Source organism: Salvelinus namaycush, chromosome 9 (assembly GCF_016432855.1).
Source record: "Salvelinus namaycush isolate Seneca chromosome 9, SaNama_1.0, whole genome shotgun sequence".
Lineage (NCBI taxonomy): Eukaryota > Metazoa > Chordata > Actinopteri > Salmoniformes > Salmonidae > Salvelinus > Salvelinus namaycush.
In genome coordinates, this window is record NC_052315.1 from 20,057,616 (window position 1) to 20,076,133 (window position 18,518).

Sequence of the window (18,518 nt, forward strand, 5' to 3'; positions counted from 1 at the left end):
GTTAGGAAGATATGGCTCTGTACAATGTGACCGGTCGGGAGTAGATCTAAGCTACTAAGCGACTGCGAGTGAAGAGCAAAATAATCCTAACATTTCCACACCCTAATTGTAGGCTAACCAATACCCACATGGAGATTCGGTGAAAATAAAAAACGGATTTATCAAGACCAGTCCTCTCAAAGCAGCACGAAACGGTGCTGAAATAGTTGACCACATGCTGGTAGGGTATTGCTTCAAATCCTATTATCACAATTGGATGACTTTGGGTGTTTCATTAAGCAACAATTTGTTGCCTTCAATTCTAATAGCCTACTTTGTTCCAATATTTTAGTCATTCAGTGATATTTATTCCCATAGTAATTCGTTATGGATCCATCCAGATCTGAATGGAAAACAATGCATGTGGTGGGCTATACAAAGAGATGGGTGAAGCAACGTACCTCGCAAACATCCATTAATACATTTAAAGTCCCTAAACTCGGCAAGAGTCTATTGTCCTGCTGATAGCCCATCAAGGGTGGATGGCTTCTTTTCTATTCCAATTTATTGGAAAGGCTGCTGAACCACACTTGGACCACAGCGTTGTTGCATACTTACAGTACAGTGCACTTTCACTCCATTCTCCGCCTGTCTCTCTACCAATGCCACCAGATTATTATTGTTGTTATCGGTAACATTCTACAAGTAAATGTGTAAATGTAATAAATAAAATACCTACATTAAATAGCTCAGGTCTTCAAAATATGTGAAACCTTTTTAAAATTATTTTTTATCTATGCTTAGTAGCGGAGCTTTATGGCTTTGCCATTAACTTGCGTATATTCAGTCAACACATATATTTTAAGAATATAATGGAATATAACAGACCATTTTTGTTTCTCTTACAATAAAAACCTTATAGTGTAACAACAGTTTTAGTAAGTAATAAGCTACGGTCCAGTTACAGCTTCTTCTGACAAAGTAGGAACAAAAAAAAGTATATTTTGAGTGTGCTCATGGGACAGAGGAAGAGCAATTCTTACACTATTGTTCTAAATTCAATCACTCTTCTTCTTCATTCTCATCATTCAGTTCATTCAAATTCAATTGTAATACATTTTGTCACTCCCGTTGAACAAGTCCAAATCCCTTTTGCATGTGCTCCAAAGGGATAACTTTAAAAAAACATGATATAGGTACATTTAAATAATCTAAAGGAAAAATGTTATTATTTATGCCTACTCTAGTGGATATAAGTATTTGAGGCATATCATGTGAATTAGGCCTCATGTAAAATCATTGTCAAAAGTGCAAGAGATACTGTTGCATGACAAACAGGTGCCGTTAGATTACAATATAATTTATCTGTCAGCTTGGCACAGTGTAAACAATAATAAATAAAGTAAAAGTAATACCAGAGTATGTTCTAATGTGAAAAAAATGTAAATCCTTTAATACAGCATAGCAAAGTTTAAAAAACTGCCAGATTTGTGAAATTGCTATATCCGATATTTTGCGGTTGCATGAGGCTTGGCGATCACAGAATCAGTAGGATCTTAAACAAACACTCACATAGGCAAGAGAAGCAGGAACAGCGGAAGGTAGTCTAGTGGTTAGAGCGTTGGACTAGTAACTGAAAGGTTGGAAGATTGAATCCCCGAGCTGACAAGGTAAAAATCTGTTGTTCTGCCCCTGAACAAGACAGTTAACCCACTGTTCCTAGGACGTCATTGAAAATACGAATTTGTTCTTAATGGACTTGCCTAGTTAAATAAATAGGGCTGAGTGACTCACTCATTTCTGGCTTCTGTTCAAAATAAGTTATATTAAGGTTAAAGACATTCTTTCTGATTGTCTATAGCATGCAGTCTGTCCTCTCGCTACAGCTAATTTTGTTTTAAGTACTATGTGGATTATAATAAATATATATATTTGTAGGGATTGATGTATTTTTCGTAAGGCTAAATCTGGTCTGTGATATTGAGTACTTTGGCGTACTTAAGCATCAAATACATTGCAAGTTTGCCCTTTTTTGGCCATTAGGCTACACTTCACAATAGGTCTCAACTATGACTGACCACAGTATCTGTCGGTAGTCTAAACTGTGGCACAAATTGGGGGCTTTTTCACACTTAGCCGAGCTATTAGACTAACCATTTGTAAATTAATGGAGGTGTAAATGTTTCAGTCAGTCTTTCTCCTATCGCACTAGAGTCCTGCATAACAAAGGCTTAACAAAATCAGCTGGTGGGTGGTCCTGGAGTTGAGAGAACTTTGGTAAATAAAATGGCGCAATTACACTTGACATGTGGAATGACAATTTTAGAAAAATAGGATACTTGTGCCTTACAGCCCATTACATAAATGAAGAGTGGATGTTATCCACCACGGAGTAGGGCAGAGCAGCTCAAAAATACAGATGACATAAGACCAGCTATTGTGAAAGAATACTTGTGGATCTTGTTGATTTCCTCTATCGCTTCAAGAGGCCTACTGTCCACCTGGTAATTGTGTGGATCCAAAGGATAAAGGGTCACCTTCAGATGGACGACATGAATAACATACAGTTGGCGGTTATACAGTGCCTTGCGGAAGTATTTACCCCCTTGGCATTTTTCCTATTTTGTTGCCTTACTACTTGGAGTTAAAATAGATTTTTGGGGGGTATGCATCATTTGATTTACACAACATGCCTACCACTTTGAAGATGCAAAATGTTTTTTATTGTGAAATAAACAAGAAGTAAGACAAAAAATAGAACTTGAGTGTGCATAACTATTCACCCCCCCAAAGTCAATACTTTGTATAGCCACCTTTTGCAGCAATTACAGCTGCAAGTCTCTTGGGGTATGACTCTATAAGCTTGGCACATCTAGCCACTGGGATTTTTGCCCATTCTTCAAGGCAAAATTGCTCCAGCTCCTTCAAGTTGGATGGGTTCCGCTGGTGTACAGCAATCTTTAAGTCAAACCACAGATTCTCAATTGGATTGAGGTCTGGGCTTTGACTAGGCCATGCCAAGACATTTAAATGTTTCCCCTTAAACCACTTGAGTGTTGCTATAGCAGTATGCTTAGTGTCATTGTCCTGCTGGAAGGTGAACCTCCATCCTAGTCTCAAATCTGAAACAGGTTTCCCTCAAGAATTTCCCTGTATTTAGCGCCATCCATCATCCCTTCAATTCTGACCAGTTTCCCAGTCCCTGCCGATGAAAAACATCCCCACGGCATGATGCTGCCACCACCATGCTTCACTGTGGGGATGGTGTTCTCGAGGTTATGAGAGGTGTTGGGTTTGCGCCAGACATAGCGTTTTCCTTGATGGCCAAAAAGCTACATTTTAGTCTCATCTGACCTTCTTCCATATGTTTGGGGAGTCTCCCACATGCCTTTTGGCGAACACCAAACATGTTTGCTTATTTGTTTCTTTAAGCAATGGCTTTTTATGGCCACTCTTACGTAAAGCCCATGTCTGTGGAGTGTACGTCTTAAAGTGGTCCTATGGACAGATACTCCAATCTCCGCTGTGGAGCTTTGCAGCTCCTTCAGGGTTATCTTTAGTCTCTTTGTTGCCTCTCTGATTAATGATTGCCTGGTCCGTGAGTTTTGGTGAGCGGCCCTCTTTTGGCAGGTTTGTTGTGGTGCCATATTCTTTCAAATTTATATTAATGGATTTAATGGTGCTCTGTGGCATGTTCAAAGTTTTGGATATTTTTTTATAACCCAACACTGATCTGTACTTCTCCACAACTTTGTCCCTGACCTGTTTGGAGAGCTCCTTGTTCTTCATGGTGCCGCTTGCTTGGTGGTGCCCCTTGCTTAGTGGTGTTGCAGACTCTGGGGCCTTTCAGAACAGGTGTATATACTGTATATATACTGAGATCATGTGACAGATCATGTGACACTTAGATTGCACACAGGTGGACTTTCCTTAATTAATTATGTGACTTCTGAAGGTAATTGGTTGCACCAGATCTTATTTAGGGGCTTCATAGCAAAGGGGGTGAATACATATGCAAGCACCATTTTTCAGTTTTTTATATTTTTAGAATTTTTAAAAACATTTTTTCATTTCACTTCACCAATTTGGACTATTTTGTTTATGTCCATTCCAAGAAATCCAAATAAAATCCATTTAAATTGCAGGTTGTAATGCAACAAAATAGGAAAAATGCCAAGGGGGGTGAATACTTTTGCAAGGCACTGTACACAGTACACTGTATCGGCAGGATAGAACAGCAGCCTCTTGTAAGACAAGGGATGACGGTCTATGTATATTTGTAAACAACAGCTGGTGCACGATATCTAAGGAAGTCTCGAGGTTTTGCTCGCCTGAGGTGGAGTGTCTCATGAGAAGCTGTAGACCACACTACCTACCTAGAGAGTTGTCATCTATATTCTTCGTAGCTGTCTGTTTACCACCACAAACCGATGCTTGCACTAAGACCGCACTCAATGAATTGTATATGGCCATAAACAAACAGTGAAACCCTCATCCAGAGGCGGCGCTCCTTGTGGCCGGGCACTTTAATGCAGGGAAACTTAAATCTGTTTGACCTAATTTCTACCAGCATGTTAAATTTGCAACTAGAGGGATAAAATCTCTAGACCACCTTTACTCCACACACAGAGACACGTACAAAGCTCTCACTCGCCCTCCATTTGGCAAATCTGACCATAATTCTATCCTCCTGATTCCTGCTTACAAGCAAAAATTATAGCAGGACTCACCAGTGACTCGGTCAGTTAAAAAGTGGTCAGATGAAGCAGATGCTAAGCTACAGGACTGTTTTGCTAGCACAGGCTGGAATATGTCCTGGGATTCTTCCGATGGCATTGAGGAGTACACCACATCAGTCAATGGCTTCATGTACGTACAGTGACTGTACGTACAGATCCCAACCAGAAGCCATAAATTACAGGCAACATCCGCACTGAACTAAAGGGTAGAGCTGCCGCTTTCAAGGATTGAGACTCTAAACCGGAAGCTTATAAGAAATCCCACTATGCCCTCCGATGAACCATCAAACAGGCAAAGTGTCAATACAGGACTAAGATCAAAATGTACTACACCGGCTCCGACGCTCATCGGATGTGGCAGGGCTTGCAAACTATTACAGACTACAAAGGGAAGCACAGCCGTGAGCTGCCCAGTGGCACGAGCCTACCAGACTAAATTACTTATTTGCTTGCTTCGAGGCAAGTAACACTGAAACATGCACTGAAACATGCGGACGACTCCGCAGCCAATGTGAGTAAGACCTTTAAACAGGTCAACATTCAAATGGATTACCAGGATGTTTACTCCGAGCATGCGCTGACCAACTGGCAAGTGTCTTCACTGACATTTCCAACCTCTCCCTGTCTGAGTCTGTAATGCCAACATGTTTCAAGTAGACCACCATAGTCCCTGTGCCCAAGAACACCAAGGTAACCTGCCTAAAATACTACTAACACGTAGCACTCACGTCTGTAGCCATGAAGTGCTTTGAAAGGCTGGTCATGGCTCACATAAACACCATTATCCCAGAAACCCTAGACCCACTCCAATTTGCATACCGCCCCAACAGATCCACAGATTATGCAATCTCTATTGCACTCCACACTGCCCTTTCCCACCTGGACAAAAGGAACACTTATGTGAGAATGTTATTTATTGACTACAGCTCAGCGTCCAACAGTATAGGGCACTCAAAGCTCATCACTAACCTAAGGACCCTGGGACTAAACACCTCCCTCTGCACCTGAATCCTGGACTTCATGACGGGCCGCCACCAGGTGGTAAGGGTAGGTAACAACACATCCGCCCCTCAGGGGTGCGTGTTCAGTCCCCTCCTGTAGTCCCTGTTCACTCATGGCTGCACGGCCAGGCACGACTCCAACACCATCATTAAGTTTGCCGATGACACAATAGTGGTAGGCCTGACCACCGACAACAACGAGACAGCCTATAGGGTGGAGGTCAGAGACCTGACAGTGTGGTGCAAGGACAACAACCTCTCCCTCAACATGATCAAGACTAAGGAGATGATTGTGTACTACAGGAAAAGGAGGACCGAATAAAAAAAATGTTTTATTATCCAAATGTTGAACTCCGGGATCACCCGCAAGCAATTTTTTTGGGGTTGCCTGATGCAGGACTAGCGGCAGACAAGAGAGACTCTTGGACTGAAACATTCACACCTCCATTCATTTACGAAAAGATAGTCAATTTGTACGAAAGTTCCGACTACCAATAGATCAGTGTTCTAACTCCCCCTTGTGATAGTGTGGTGCAATGACAGAATGATGCAATTTACCACAATCTGCCACCATCTACCACAAATGGTCATGGCATATTTTTTTTATTTAACCAGGCATAAGCTCAACATTTAATTGAGGAACCACTGTACATGTTCCTTTTGAGCAAAGTTGAATTATCTGAGAGGAATGGGGTGAGCTACAGAGGTAGAGATACAGTATGCATCTCATACTTATTTAATTCTTAAGACTGAATACTCCCCTGACCTCTTATATTAAGATGCGTTTAATTCTGTTGCCTGTCAGTTTGAGTGACTTCCTGTCTTTTCTCTCTCCTACAGAACGGCACGGTGCAGTGTGAGACTATCTCCTGCCCTCCCCCTCAGTGCCCAGCGGACACCACGCCTGCCTACGTGAAGGGTGCCTGCTGCATGGAGTGCCAACGTGAGTAAAATGTTTTAACATAAACACGCACAGATGGACACATGTATGCACACACATACACACATAAACACTCCTCTTCTCACACACTCAACACAGAAACACCAGAGACACACATAGCACGCCTCCACAACGGCTGCCTGGCAACTGACCACAGCTCTGCGTTGCTAAGCTGCTCCCCAACACACCTCCTGAGATGCTCCATACTTTTGCATATACATGGACCAATCAATTATTCAACAGCCAGCTTCTCAACAGAGCTGGCCACATTGACACAAATGGGAAACAGAATTCAGGGGTCGCAGGATGTGAGATGAACTAGTTCCTGTTTACAATAGACAGGATGATGCTATGAGCCGGGAGCTCGTCCAAGGACTTTCAGGGAGTTTTCTTTTTAAGAAAAATGTCAAATTAAAATGGAAGTTGGAAGCTGTTGGAGTATCCTTTTGTCTGGCTGAGTGGACTATGAAACATAAAGATAAATGTCTGTGTTTTGTATTTGATCAATAGCCGTTTGCTATATACGCTCAAACTTGTAGTGTATTTGAGGTTTAAAACTGCTTCTAAAGTTTGTAGTTTCCACTTGATTTTCCCTGACAAAAAATGTATCAACCCCTAGAAAAATGTTAATTAATTATAATCCACATAATAATTCACATTTCCTTCTACTGCGGGATTATTTTCCTGCTGTAGCAAACTGGCTCAAATTAGGATCCTATATCTGTACATGCTGTATGTCATATATTCAAAGGTTCTCTCAACTTTGTTTGCTCTCAATAAGACATGGCTCTTATTTTTGTCTCTTGTGTGGCTACCTATACCTTATATATACAGTACCAGTCAAAAGTGGGTTAGTACCCGCAAAATACCAGTCTCAATGTCAACAGTGAAGAGGCGACTCCAGGATACTGGCCTTCTAGGCAGAGTTGCAAAGGAAAAGCCATATATAAGACTGGCCAATCAAAAGAAAAGATTAAGATGGGCAAAAGAACACAGACACTGGACAGAGGAACTCTGACTAGAAGGCCAGCATCCCAGAGTCGCCTCTTCACTGTTCACTTCACTCTTCACAGACGTTGAGACTGGTGTTTTGCGGGTACTATTTAATGAAGCTGCCAGTTGAGGACTTGTGAGGCATCTGTTTCTCAAACTAGACACTCTAATGTACTTGCCCTCTTGCTCAGTTGTGCACCGGGGCCTCCCACTCCTCTTTCTATTCTGGTTAGAGCCAGTTTGCGCTGTTCTGTGAAGGGAGTAATACACAGCGTTGTACCAGATCTTCAGGTTCTTGTCAATTTCTCGCATGGAATATCTTTAATTTCTCAGAACAAGAATAGACTGACGAGTTTCCGAAGAAAGTTATTTGTTTCTGGCCATTTGAGCCTGTAATCGAACCCACAAATGCTGATACTCCAGATACTCAACTAGTCTAAAGAAGGCCAGTTTTATTGATTCTATAAATAATATAAAATCTATAAAATGATAATGGGCCTATGTAGATATTACATAAAAGAAATCAGCCGTTTCCAGCAACAATAGTCATTTACAACATTAACAATGTTTACACTGTATTTCTGATCAATTTGATGTTATTTTAATGGACAAAAAAATTGCTTTTCTTTAAAAAACAAGGACATTTCTAAGTGACCACAAACTTTTGAATGGTAGTGTATATGAGGCCTGGGTGGGTTAAACAGTACATACTCTCACATGTAAATTGAATTCACTTCAAACTCACACTCTACAAAACCTCCATTAGCTTAGCTAGCTAATCAGGCTGTGTTGATGTAAACACTCTCACTCCATACCCACTTCATACCCAACTGCACTGCGTTGTGGCAGGGGGAGTGGATCATAAGGCCTGTAAGCATCCTAATCTGACATCAACACACTGGTATTAATCCTCCTGCTACTGTGTCTCTACCGTGTCTCTGTGTACAGCGCTTATCTCACTTAGGTAGACAAACACAGGGTTTATTAAGCTTGCTTTGGTGTTAGACACAAAGACACAGCGCCCTCTCCAAATTAAAACCTTATCTGTTCACATACTGTACAGTACCCTCCTCCACGGAGCGGGAGGCAAGGAGCTAGGTTCTCGTTCTAATGACTTGTCAAACACAATGTTTAATTGCGTTGTCAAAAGTTCATCATTGATTTTCCTTGTAATCACCATTCTAACATACTGGATGTGATGTATCAGTTTATTCAGTTTTACTACTGTAGTTCTTGTGCAGATGTAGGAATTCACAGTTTGATTGAAGTGTGAAGTGGCTTAGGGCTAGTTCTATATCGTGCTTTCCTCCAATAATTCTGATAACCAGGTAGCCTATCCACTCAAACCTCCACATCAAACTGACACATTTAATACGATGTTCTGCCCAAGTAAGAATGACATTGAAGTCCAATGCTCCAATTCTATTTTCTGATAATAAAGATTGCCATGTCTGATCCCAGTGTCTCCACACCACCACAGGTTGTCACAGACTGCCATACTGAAAAGTGTGTGTGTGTGTGTGTGCATGCGTGTGTGTCCGTGGCATGTGTCTATTTCCAGCTGTATGCCATTTCGGAGAAGAAGAGTTGGTGGAGGGAGATCAGAAAGCGGTGCATTATAACTCTGGCAGATGCCAGCTGTCTGAGTGCAGGGTGAGTAACACGGCAGCCCTAATGAAAACATACAACTGTTTTTCTGCAGTACTGCTTGCTTAAAACTCCTTCAACTCTTCTGAAAAAATACAATAATTCAAGCAAACAAGCGCTAAAAGTGTATTTCAGTGTTTCCATTTTCATCTTGATGTGTATGACAGCCTCATTAAATACTGATTCCAGACTGGAGCTGCGCTCCTCAGGCCAGGGGCTAAATCAAGCCTGAATGAGAGACTGTGGTGGGCCGTCAACATCAGCTAAATGAATTGATCCGTTGGTTGTCAACTCTCCATTTTTTCTATTGCTCTCTAAGGAGAAAGTAAATGGGCAGAACTGAGTAATTGAGTTTCCATAAGGGTACCAAACTGTCACAGCATGTCAATCACTCCAGTGTTTTGATCCATCCTCATCAAATAGATCTCCTGTGGATTCATGCATGGACCTATAGATTTTTTTTTTTAAATACCTATATTCTGCATTGTTGGGAAGTGCACGTAAGTAAACATTTCACTGTTAGTCTACACCTGTTGTTTACGAAGCATGTGACAATTAAGATTTGATTTGAGACTGATGGATGTACACTCTTAGAAAAAAAGGTGCTAAGTACTGTACAACCATACAGGGTTCTTCGGGTTGTCCCCATAGGGGAACCCTTTTTGGTTCTGTGTAGAACCCTTTGCATAGGGTTCTACCTAGAACCCTCTATGAATGGTTTTGCCTAGAACCCTCTATGAAGGGTTTTACCAAGAACCATTTTATCATCTAAAGGTTCTTCCTAATACCGTCTATGAAGGGTTCTACCGAGAACCCTTTTATCTTTGGTGGGTTCTTCCTAGAACCCCCTATGAACGGTTCCACCAGCGTTATTAGCCTTTAACATGTATAATTTATGATAATACATTACATATCTTGAGGCCTTTTTTAAGGCCTAGTTATACCCTAACACGGCGGTGTTAGGAATCTCCTGGTTGACAGGCCACATCAGGCCTGAAAGTTACATAATGCTGGCTTGCAAAAGTGATGTGTAATTCTATTGAAATCGAGTTAGGATATCCAAGAAGTGGAATTGTTAATCACCCGCAACCTGCATTCAGGGTGACTGCCAGGGTAGGAAAGATTAAATACTGAGACGACCTACAATCATCTAAACTGAAACAGCCAGTAACGGGTGTAATAAATCCAACAGATTGGATTAGTTTAGAAAACCGTATGTTATTAATCACTGTGTAGCATAAAATGTATCAACCAATCAATGTACATGCACAAACAAATATTACAGTAAAACAACCAATTCTGAAAATCTCCCTGCAATAGAGCATGCTGGGAAATATTATATATGGTTCAATGTAGAACCCTTCTTGCCTTCCAAAGAATCATCAAAGAACCCTTTCTTCCAAAAAAGTTTACTATGATGTTAAAGGTTCTAGGTAGAACCTTTTGCCTTAAAAAAAGAACCCTTCTCTTCCAGATAAATTTTTCTGATCAAAACAATTCTTGGTAGAACCCTATCGCTCCACAAAGAACCCTTTTTTTCTAAGAGTGTATGGTTAGGTCACTCACCTGGCCCACTGACAGCCCCTGCTTTCTGACAGCACAGATACAGACATGGATAAAGATACAGCTACAGACAGACAGACTCAGAGATAGATATAGATAAAGACACAGGTACAGACACAGATATAGACATACAATAGACAAAGATACAAACAGAAAGATACAGACTCACACAGACATAGACACAAGCAACAGACAGAAGCTGCAGAACCAGACATCAGCTGCAGATGAAAGGACTGGGTGATGGCAATAGTCATCCTGGTCCTCCAGTCTCAGACAGGTGGCCATCTGGCTACTGGTGACAGCTGCCTGTCATGTCTTGTGTCTCTGATCTCATGTCTGACTGCTGCTGGTTGAAGGAGGTTTCTGGGGAGAGGGTGACTAACATAGAGAGACAACTATTAGATTTATCTCTATTTTGACTGAGTTGTGTGGAACGTAGCTAGTCAGAGATTAGTTCTAAGTTGGTTTATTAGGTTGGTTTTCTCTGGTTGTGTGTTAATGATCATGAATTGGCATCAGTCAGGTAGACAGAGTGGAGAGGAGCGGAGCTGTTGAAGAGATGGTGGGAGAGGGAGCCCCCTTATAACGTTACTGTCTAATCACACAATTGGGGACAAATAAACTGGTTTCATATCCTATCCAATGAGCTCTGTTCAATTGGATATCATGCTCATACTCATCATGAATCTTAAAAGACGGGTTGGTTGTTTAGCATCAAAACCGACTCGTGCACAACTATGGGGCAAAACAGTAAGGGTTGGCTTATAAGCTATATTTCCTCTCCAAATGTTGATTAACAGCATAAATACTTTTGCACAATGAGCACCTGTTGTTGCTCAAATGCATAGTTACAGTTGTTGGTTAGCTAGCTAGGGAATTTTTGCCTTATTAGCATAGACATGACATGAGTCAAGACATGACATCAATAACAAGCTACAACGAGCTGAAATGAGACACCTACAATTCTCCACATGGCAGCTTCTTGTCATTGTTTCTAGCTATCTGACCATTCAGAATCATAACGTCACACGGCCTTCTACCTCATCGATGCAAGTGCATAATTTTCGTGACGTTGTCAGCCAATCCATCTATAGGTAAGAGAATCAACGTGCAGAGTTTACTACATCGCTAAAAACTAACCTGAAATATGTAGACCTTACTGCTATTGACCCATTATGTCACTTTAGTTGGGAAGATGTGCACAGTGAGGAAGGAGGCACACAATGGATGGCTTACTGCCTCTAATTAAATTCAAGCCTTATCAAATCTGTGGGAAACTAGCAGCTGAGCTAATCTAACCCTCCATTGGGTTGTGTCTCATATTGTTTCTCATTGGTTCCCTGTTACTAGGAGAGGACCATGCATCGGGTCGTCATGACTAGCCCCTGTCCTGAACTCAACTGTCCAGAGTCCGAGGAGGTCACGCTCACCGACAGGTGCTGCAAAGTCTGCAGAGGTATTGGAAAATACATTCACCTACCTATATTCTACTGTACAGATGTAAACCTTAAAATAATCTGCAAATCATGACTGGAATCATTGCAAGAAACCCACCTGGACTGTTAGACCCAGTCTGAGAGGAGTGACCTGTGTGTAACCTCCATAGAGATGGATAGAGGATTAATCTTTGTATCTGTATCGTTATAGCATCTGTTACAGCATGGGCAGCGCCATTGAGGCTATCTCCATTTTAAAGTAGTCCATTTTCTTCTTCTTCTTCATTGGCTGATTGCTCCCCAGTAGGAATCCCCACCCAGTTGACTGCTTTAAAATGGTGGAAGCTATCAATGGCAATGTCCATGCTAAAACGGCTTATATCCATGATGAGTCTTCTATCTATCTCTATGGTAACCTCTGACCTCTGTGCCCTAGGTCACGACTTCTGTGCGGAGGGCCACGGCTGTGTGGAGAACTCTGACTGTATCAACTTGGAGGCTGGGGCCTGCTGCAGCTGCAAGGACGGCTTCCGCCCGCTCCGAGATGACAACGCATACTGTGAAGGTACATAAAGGATTCTAATAAAATAATAATAGAATTGATAACAAACGCCTTCCATTGATCTACTGTTTTCCTCCAGGATAATTTATTTTGTAGATCCAGTTTGCTTTTCCTTTTGTGCACTTTGGTTGAACTGTGAGGTACTTGTAACAGCATAATTCTTATTTTGCAACATAACTACATCTTTCAACACTTTGAGAGATGACATCCTGTTAAACAGACTCTCTGCTGTGATTTGTGTGGAGGTATTAGACATACGTACAGTGTCTGATCCAGGGACTTACTTTCACTGACACTCACACCACTCTTGTCCCTTTGTCTGCTTGTGGTTAGTCTCTACTGTCTATTGGTATGAAAATACAGAACGCTCCCTAGCTGTGTTTATTGTATCACTGTCAAGAATACATCAGTGCTATTTTATGAGCAGAGATGTGCATAAGTAGTGCTGTCATGTAAGTAGTGTTACACTATATATACAAAAGTATATGGACACCCCTTCACATGAGTGTATTCGGCTATTTCAGCCACAACTGTTGCTAACAGGTGTATAAAATCGATCACACAGCCATGCAATCTCCATAGACAAACATTGGCAATAGAATAGCCTGTACTGAAGAGCTCAGTGACTTTCAACGTGGCACCGTCATAGGATGCCACCTTTCCAACAAGTCAGTTTGTCAAATATCTGCCCTGCTAGAGCTTCCCCGGTCAACTGTAAGTGCTGTTATTGTGAAGTGGAAACGTATAGGAACAACAACTGCTCAGCCGCGAAGTGGTAGGCCACACAAGCTCACAGAATGGTACCGCCGAGTGCTGTAGCGCGTAAAAATTGTCTGTCCTCGGTTGCAACACTCACTACCGAGTTCCAAACTGCCTCTGGAAGCAACATCAGCACAAGAACTGTTCGTTGGAAGCTTCATGACATGGGTTTCCATGGCTGAGCAGCCACACACAAGCCTAAGATCATAATGCCAAGCGTCGGCTGGAGTGGTGTAAACCTCGCCGCCATTGGATTCTAGAGCAGTGGAAAAGCGTTCTCTGGAGTGATGAATCACGCTTCACCATCTGCCAGTCCAACGGATGAATCTGGGTTTGGCAGATGCCAGGAGAACGCTACCTGCCCCAATGCATAGTGCAAACTGTAAAGTTTGATGGATGAGGAATAATGGTCTGGTTATTCATGGTCCGGGCTAGGCCCCTTAGTTCTAGTGAAGGGAAATTCTAGACAATTCTGTGCTTCCAACTTTTGGCAACATTTTTGGGAATTCCTTTCCTGTTTCAGCATGGCAATGCCCCTGTGCACAAAGCGAGGTGATTTGGCCCTTCACTTTTGAAGATTGGAAAACGTGTTAATACATCAAGGGCATTATAATTGCACATGGGTTGCCTGCTAAAATACATGCTCGTAAATGCTATATAACACACTGTGAATATAGATGTCTTTGCCCCTCCTCCCCTCCCTCTGTTGAACTTCCCACATACATACAGTACATGTATGCTTCTTACTATACGGAATCTTCCTGGGATGATCAAAGACGAGATGACTGCTTCATCTGCAGTGATGTCATGCTTTAACATCTACAGTGTTTACCCCAACTCATAGTAATACATGTGGGATTCCGGGAGCTAAATCTAAACATGACGTTGATGACTAGTGCAAATAAGCCATTAAATCTTGGCTCCATATCGCTTTCTTCCTCACTGCCTCACTCCGTGCCTGTGTGCATACATGCCCTACTTTTAGCAAGCTGACAAATTCCCTCCAACTTCTCACCTTCACCAAGATCAGTGGGATGTCTTTGGCTACATGTTCATTGGCGCTGACAGAGATATCCAAGGAGGGAAAGGCATGTGTGTGAGAAAGAGAACAGTTATTCCTGACCTCATGTCAGTCTGTTTTAATATGCTGAATATGACCAGTTGGTCAGGTAATTACACTATCTCTGGGAATCTGCATAATTGAAGATGCCATCAGCCCCCAGTCTCAAATTAATGGAGTGTATGGTCTCTGGGCTTCAGGTTAAGCTCTTGCCACACGGCACCACCTCCACGCACTGAAATAGACTGTGACCTCCCTCCGCTGTGTACATGCAGCACTACAGGCAGCTTAACCCACTATATGTTGGAGGGAAGAGTTTTGCTAAAGGCTTTGCAAAATCTGTGAAGAAGACGTGTCCAATGTTTTTGCACACCTATTGTGTTATTTAAGTCATTTGTTATGAACCTGAAGGTTCAAATTAGGTGTGCATATTTCAGTTTAGAATTTAGCCATATTAGGTTTTTTTGTGTTTTTATTTTGCTTTATCATGGTGTTGTAGTATGTTTGGAAATTGACCATATTCATGACTGTATTCAGTTGTTCACTGAATGACTCAGAACAGCCATTCCATCAAAGGGGCAATCAGCTGTTAAAACGACAACAAAGCGTTTCCCTGCCACTCACCTCGAGAGTGACCCGGTCTCTGTATGAAATTGGATAGGGGTGTGATCTGAAAACTGCATTTGCATCTGAAATTGCGTAGGGACCAAATTGACTGTAACTCTCACAAAATAAATGTATTTTTGAGGGTGTTTCTGGAAATCACTTACATTTTGAGTAATGTGCCCTGCTAAAATAAGTGGACCCGTCAACATACACTGTAGTTGTTTTGAGGATCACACAGGTGTATGAGAGAATGTTGTTGTTCAGATAATAGTCTGGACAAAGGTAGTTATGCCATTTTGCTGTTGAGGGTCGGTATATGTCAGTAGACAGATGCACACAGACATTGAAATTGGCAGGTTCCAAATGTTTGTCAGCTTCATTATCAGATCGCAGAAGAGATGAGATGGACTCTGATAGACAGTCTTGCTGCACACAATGTACATAAAGTACATACAAAATACCCCAATACAGTTCCCTGCACCCATCAGGCAGGAGTCAGATAGGACTAGGTATATCTCTGTCTGGAGGAAAAGACAGACACTAATGTTAGCTCTTTAAAACAGTCCTAGGTCACTGATGTGCTGAAAATAGCATATGAGATCACTCCTGTGTAAATGTTTCATAGAAGCAGTGGTAGCAGAGACAAAGGGGGGCAGATGCACTCCTCTCCCAGCCTCTCTCTGCTCTGTGAGATAGATAAAGTGCTGTTCTCTCAGACAGAAAAGCACCAGAACCCATCTCTAAGGGGTTGTGTCCCAAATGGCACCTGTGTTCCCTATGTAGTGCACTACTTTTGACCAGAGCCCTATGGCACCTGTGCAAAAGTAGTGCACTACATAGGGAATAGGGTACCATTTGGGATGTAGTCTCAGTCCCTCAGAAGGCAGCCATTAAGAAGGCTCCTGAACAGCTTTTACCCCCAAGCCATAAGACTGCTGAACAGTTAATCAAATTGCTACCCAGACTATTTGCATTGACCCCTTTTATTATTATTATGATTTTTATTTTGTTTGCACTGACTGTATGAGCACTCTACACTCTACCCACACACTCACACATACTACACTGAACCTTCAACACACACACTACATACGCTCACAAACACACACACACACACACATGCATATTGACGCCACACACACACACACTCACTCGCACATAGACACACTTTCACACTCTTCACATATGTTGCTGCTACTCTGTTTATCTATCCTGATTGCCTAGTCACTTTTACCCTTACTTACATGTACATATTACCTCAACTACCTCGTACCCCTGCACATTGACTTGTTACCAGTACTAGTTGTATCGCATTGTTATTTTATTCATACTATTTCCTTTTATGAATATTTTTTATTTTGCAAATATTTTTCAACTCTGCATTGTTGGGAATGGGCTCGTAAGTAAGCATTTCAAGGTAAAGTGAAATTTGGCGCATATGACCAATTTTGATTTGTATTTTCCAACACAGCTCCATGTGTTGGGGTGTATTAAACATAACTGTTAGAGTAAGAGCCAAGCTGCTGTGGCTATGTGATGGACTGTGTGATTGGCTCTAAATTGAGGCATCAGTAAAGCGCTCTAAAGGTTGGAGCTAGTCTCATTATTAGTATTTTTACCACAGGAGAAAAGGCAAGGGGCAGATCGTGTAGGTTTTCCTCTTACGGAAATCATTATTTTCTGGGTCTCTGAAAATTACTGTAGTATCACTTTTCTTTTTATACCTCAAAAGGACAATTTGAAATGCGTCTCTATTTTGAAGTACACAGTAATTTAGTCAACTATCGGCATTTGCACATTGCAAACCTCACAAGAGATTTATCTAGTGTATGATTACCATTCAGAGGGACTATGTTGTGTACCATCCAGTGCATTGTGACCTGGCCGGTGTATTTTGCAGCGTGTTTTAATGTCACAAGGTGGAGGGAGGCTAATTGGTGTTGACTGAGGAGCACAGCTCACTCCCCAACGCAATCACTGCTGGGATGAGCCTGACCCACACAGCGTGCAAACGCCAAGACTGCTGACAAACACCCTGTGGTGCTGAAAACCAGGCCAGTCTGTAAATAGCAACAGCATATGACAGCAACCGCGCTCCTACTGTGTCCTTCATCACCAGAGACACTTCCCCTGTGTTTGTCAGGCAGCATTAGAGACAGCTACAACTACTAGCACCTGTTATTCAGAGAGAAGGATGATAGATGATGGTGATTCATTGATTCATTCAAAGAGGCAAGATTCCTCAAGATTAATGAGTGCCGTGAAGGAGCGTAAAGCCCACTCACTCCCTCAGACAAATCCCCCATCATTTCCTTACATGCTTGATAGCATAGCAAGGAGTTTTTTCCGTAAAATACATTAGCATTCATCTAGCTTGTCATGACACACACGCACGCACGTGCACAAACACGCACACACACACACACACACAGTGCATTCCTCAGTGTCTGCAGAGTTCATTCATACCAGTCCATTATTCTAAACTCAGGTACTGTAGTGGGATGATTCCTCTCACTTCATTCTCGCTATGATTTATCACTTCTGGTTGTTGCTTTGAAAAGAGACAATGGCTGTACTGCTTTTTAAACAGAATTGAGACAGAATTGTTGTTGCATCCTAATGTGCTTCTTTTCACTCCATTGTGTTAATTGTTTCGCTTTCCAAAACAGTTTGAGATGCTTTTCCATGTTTGTTTTGGTCTTTTTAAAGATTACTCATTGCCTGGTTTTTGAAAGAGATGAAAAGATGTTGAGCATTGTCTCTCGCCCATTAAAACACAAGCAACAAAGCATATAATCTCCCCACCAATGTTTAGGCAATTGTTCTGAAGAGATACTAATGGCTTCCTAGTTGTTTACTGAGAGGCCTGTTTGCGTAGAGTGATTATAACATGTAGCTTGAAAATAATCGGAGACTCTTGGGATTTTAACATAAAGGAGCCAGCTATTTTTTCCTCTATCAATTACAGCTGCAGACTCTGCTGAATGAAGGAAATGGAGTTGCATTTACTCTCCCTCCTAATATACTATGCTCTGCCTCCTTCGACCTAAGCAATATATTGTGGAAATTATTACACAGGAACACTCAAAGTCAATCTTAAATTAATCATTGTTTATTGTCAGCATGCTTGAGAGGTTCCAACAAAGTTAATTCCCCATAGTGAACGTCTGTCAGAAGCTCGAACGGGGCAGTCCCGTTAGTTCCCTTATATACTGACAAGTCATATTTGCATG

The 18,518-nt window shown here is 41.8% G+C and overlaps 1 protein-coding gene across 1 annotated transcript in view; it reads left to right on the forward strand.

Moving 5' to 3' along the window:
- LOC120053414 (protein kinase C-binding protein NELL2-like) overlaps positions 1–18,518 on the forward strand; it is a 97,804-nt gene that overhangs the window by 24,511 nt on the left and 54,775 nt on the right. The window contains exons 9-12 of the mRNA XM_039000537.1: positions 6,560–6,662; positions 9,214–9,305; positions 12,213–12,318; positions 12,735–12,863. Coding sequence (XP_038856465.1) covers positions 6,560–6,662; positions 9,214–9,305; positions 12,213–12,318; positions 12,735–12,863 — 430 coding nt within the window. The remainder of the gene's footprint in view (positions 1–6,559; positions 6,663–9,213; positions 9,306–12,212; positions 12,319–12,734; positions 12,864–18,518) is intronic.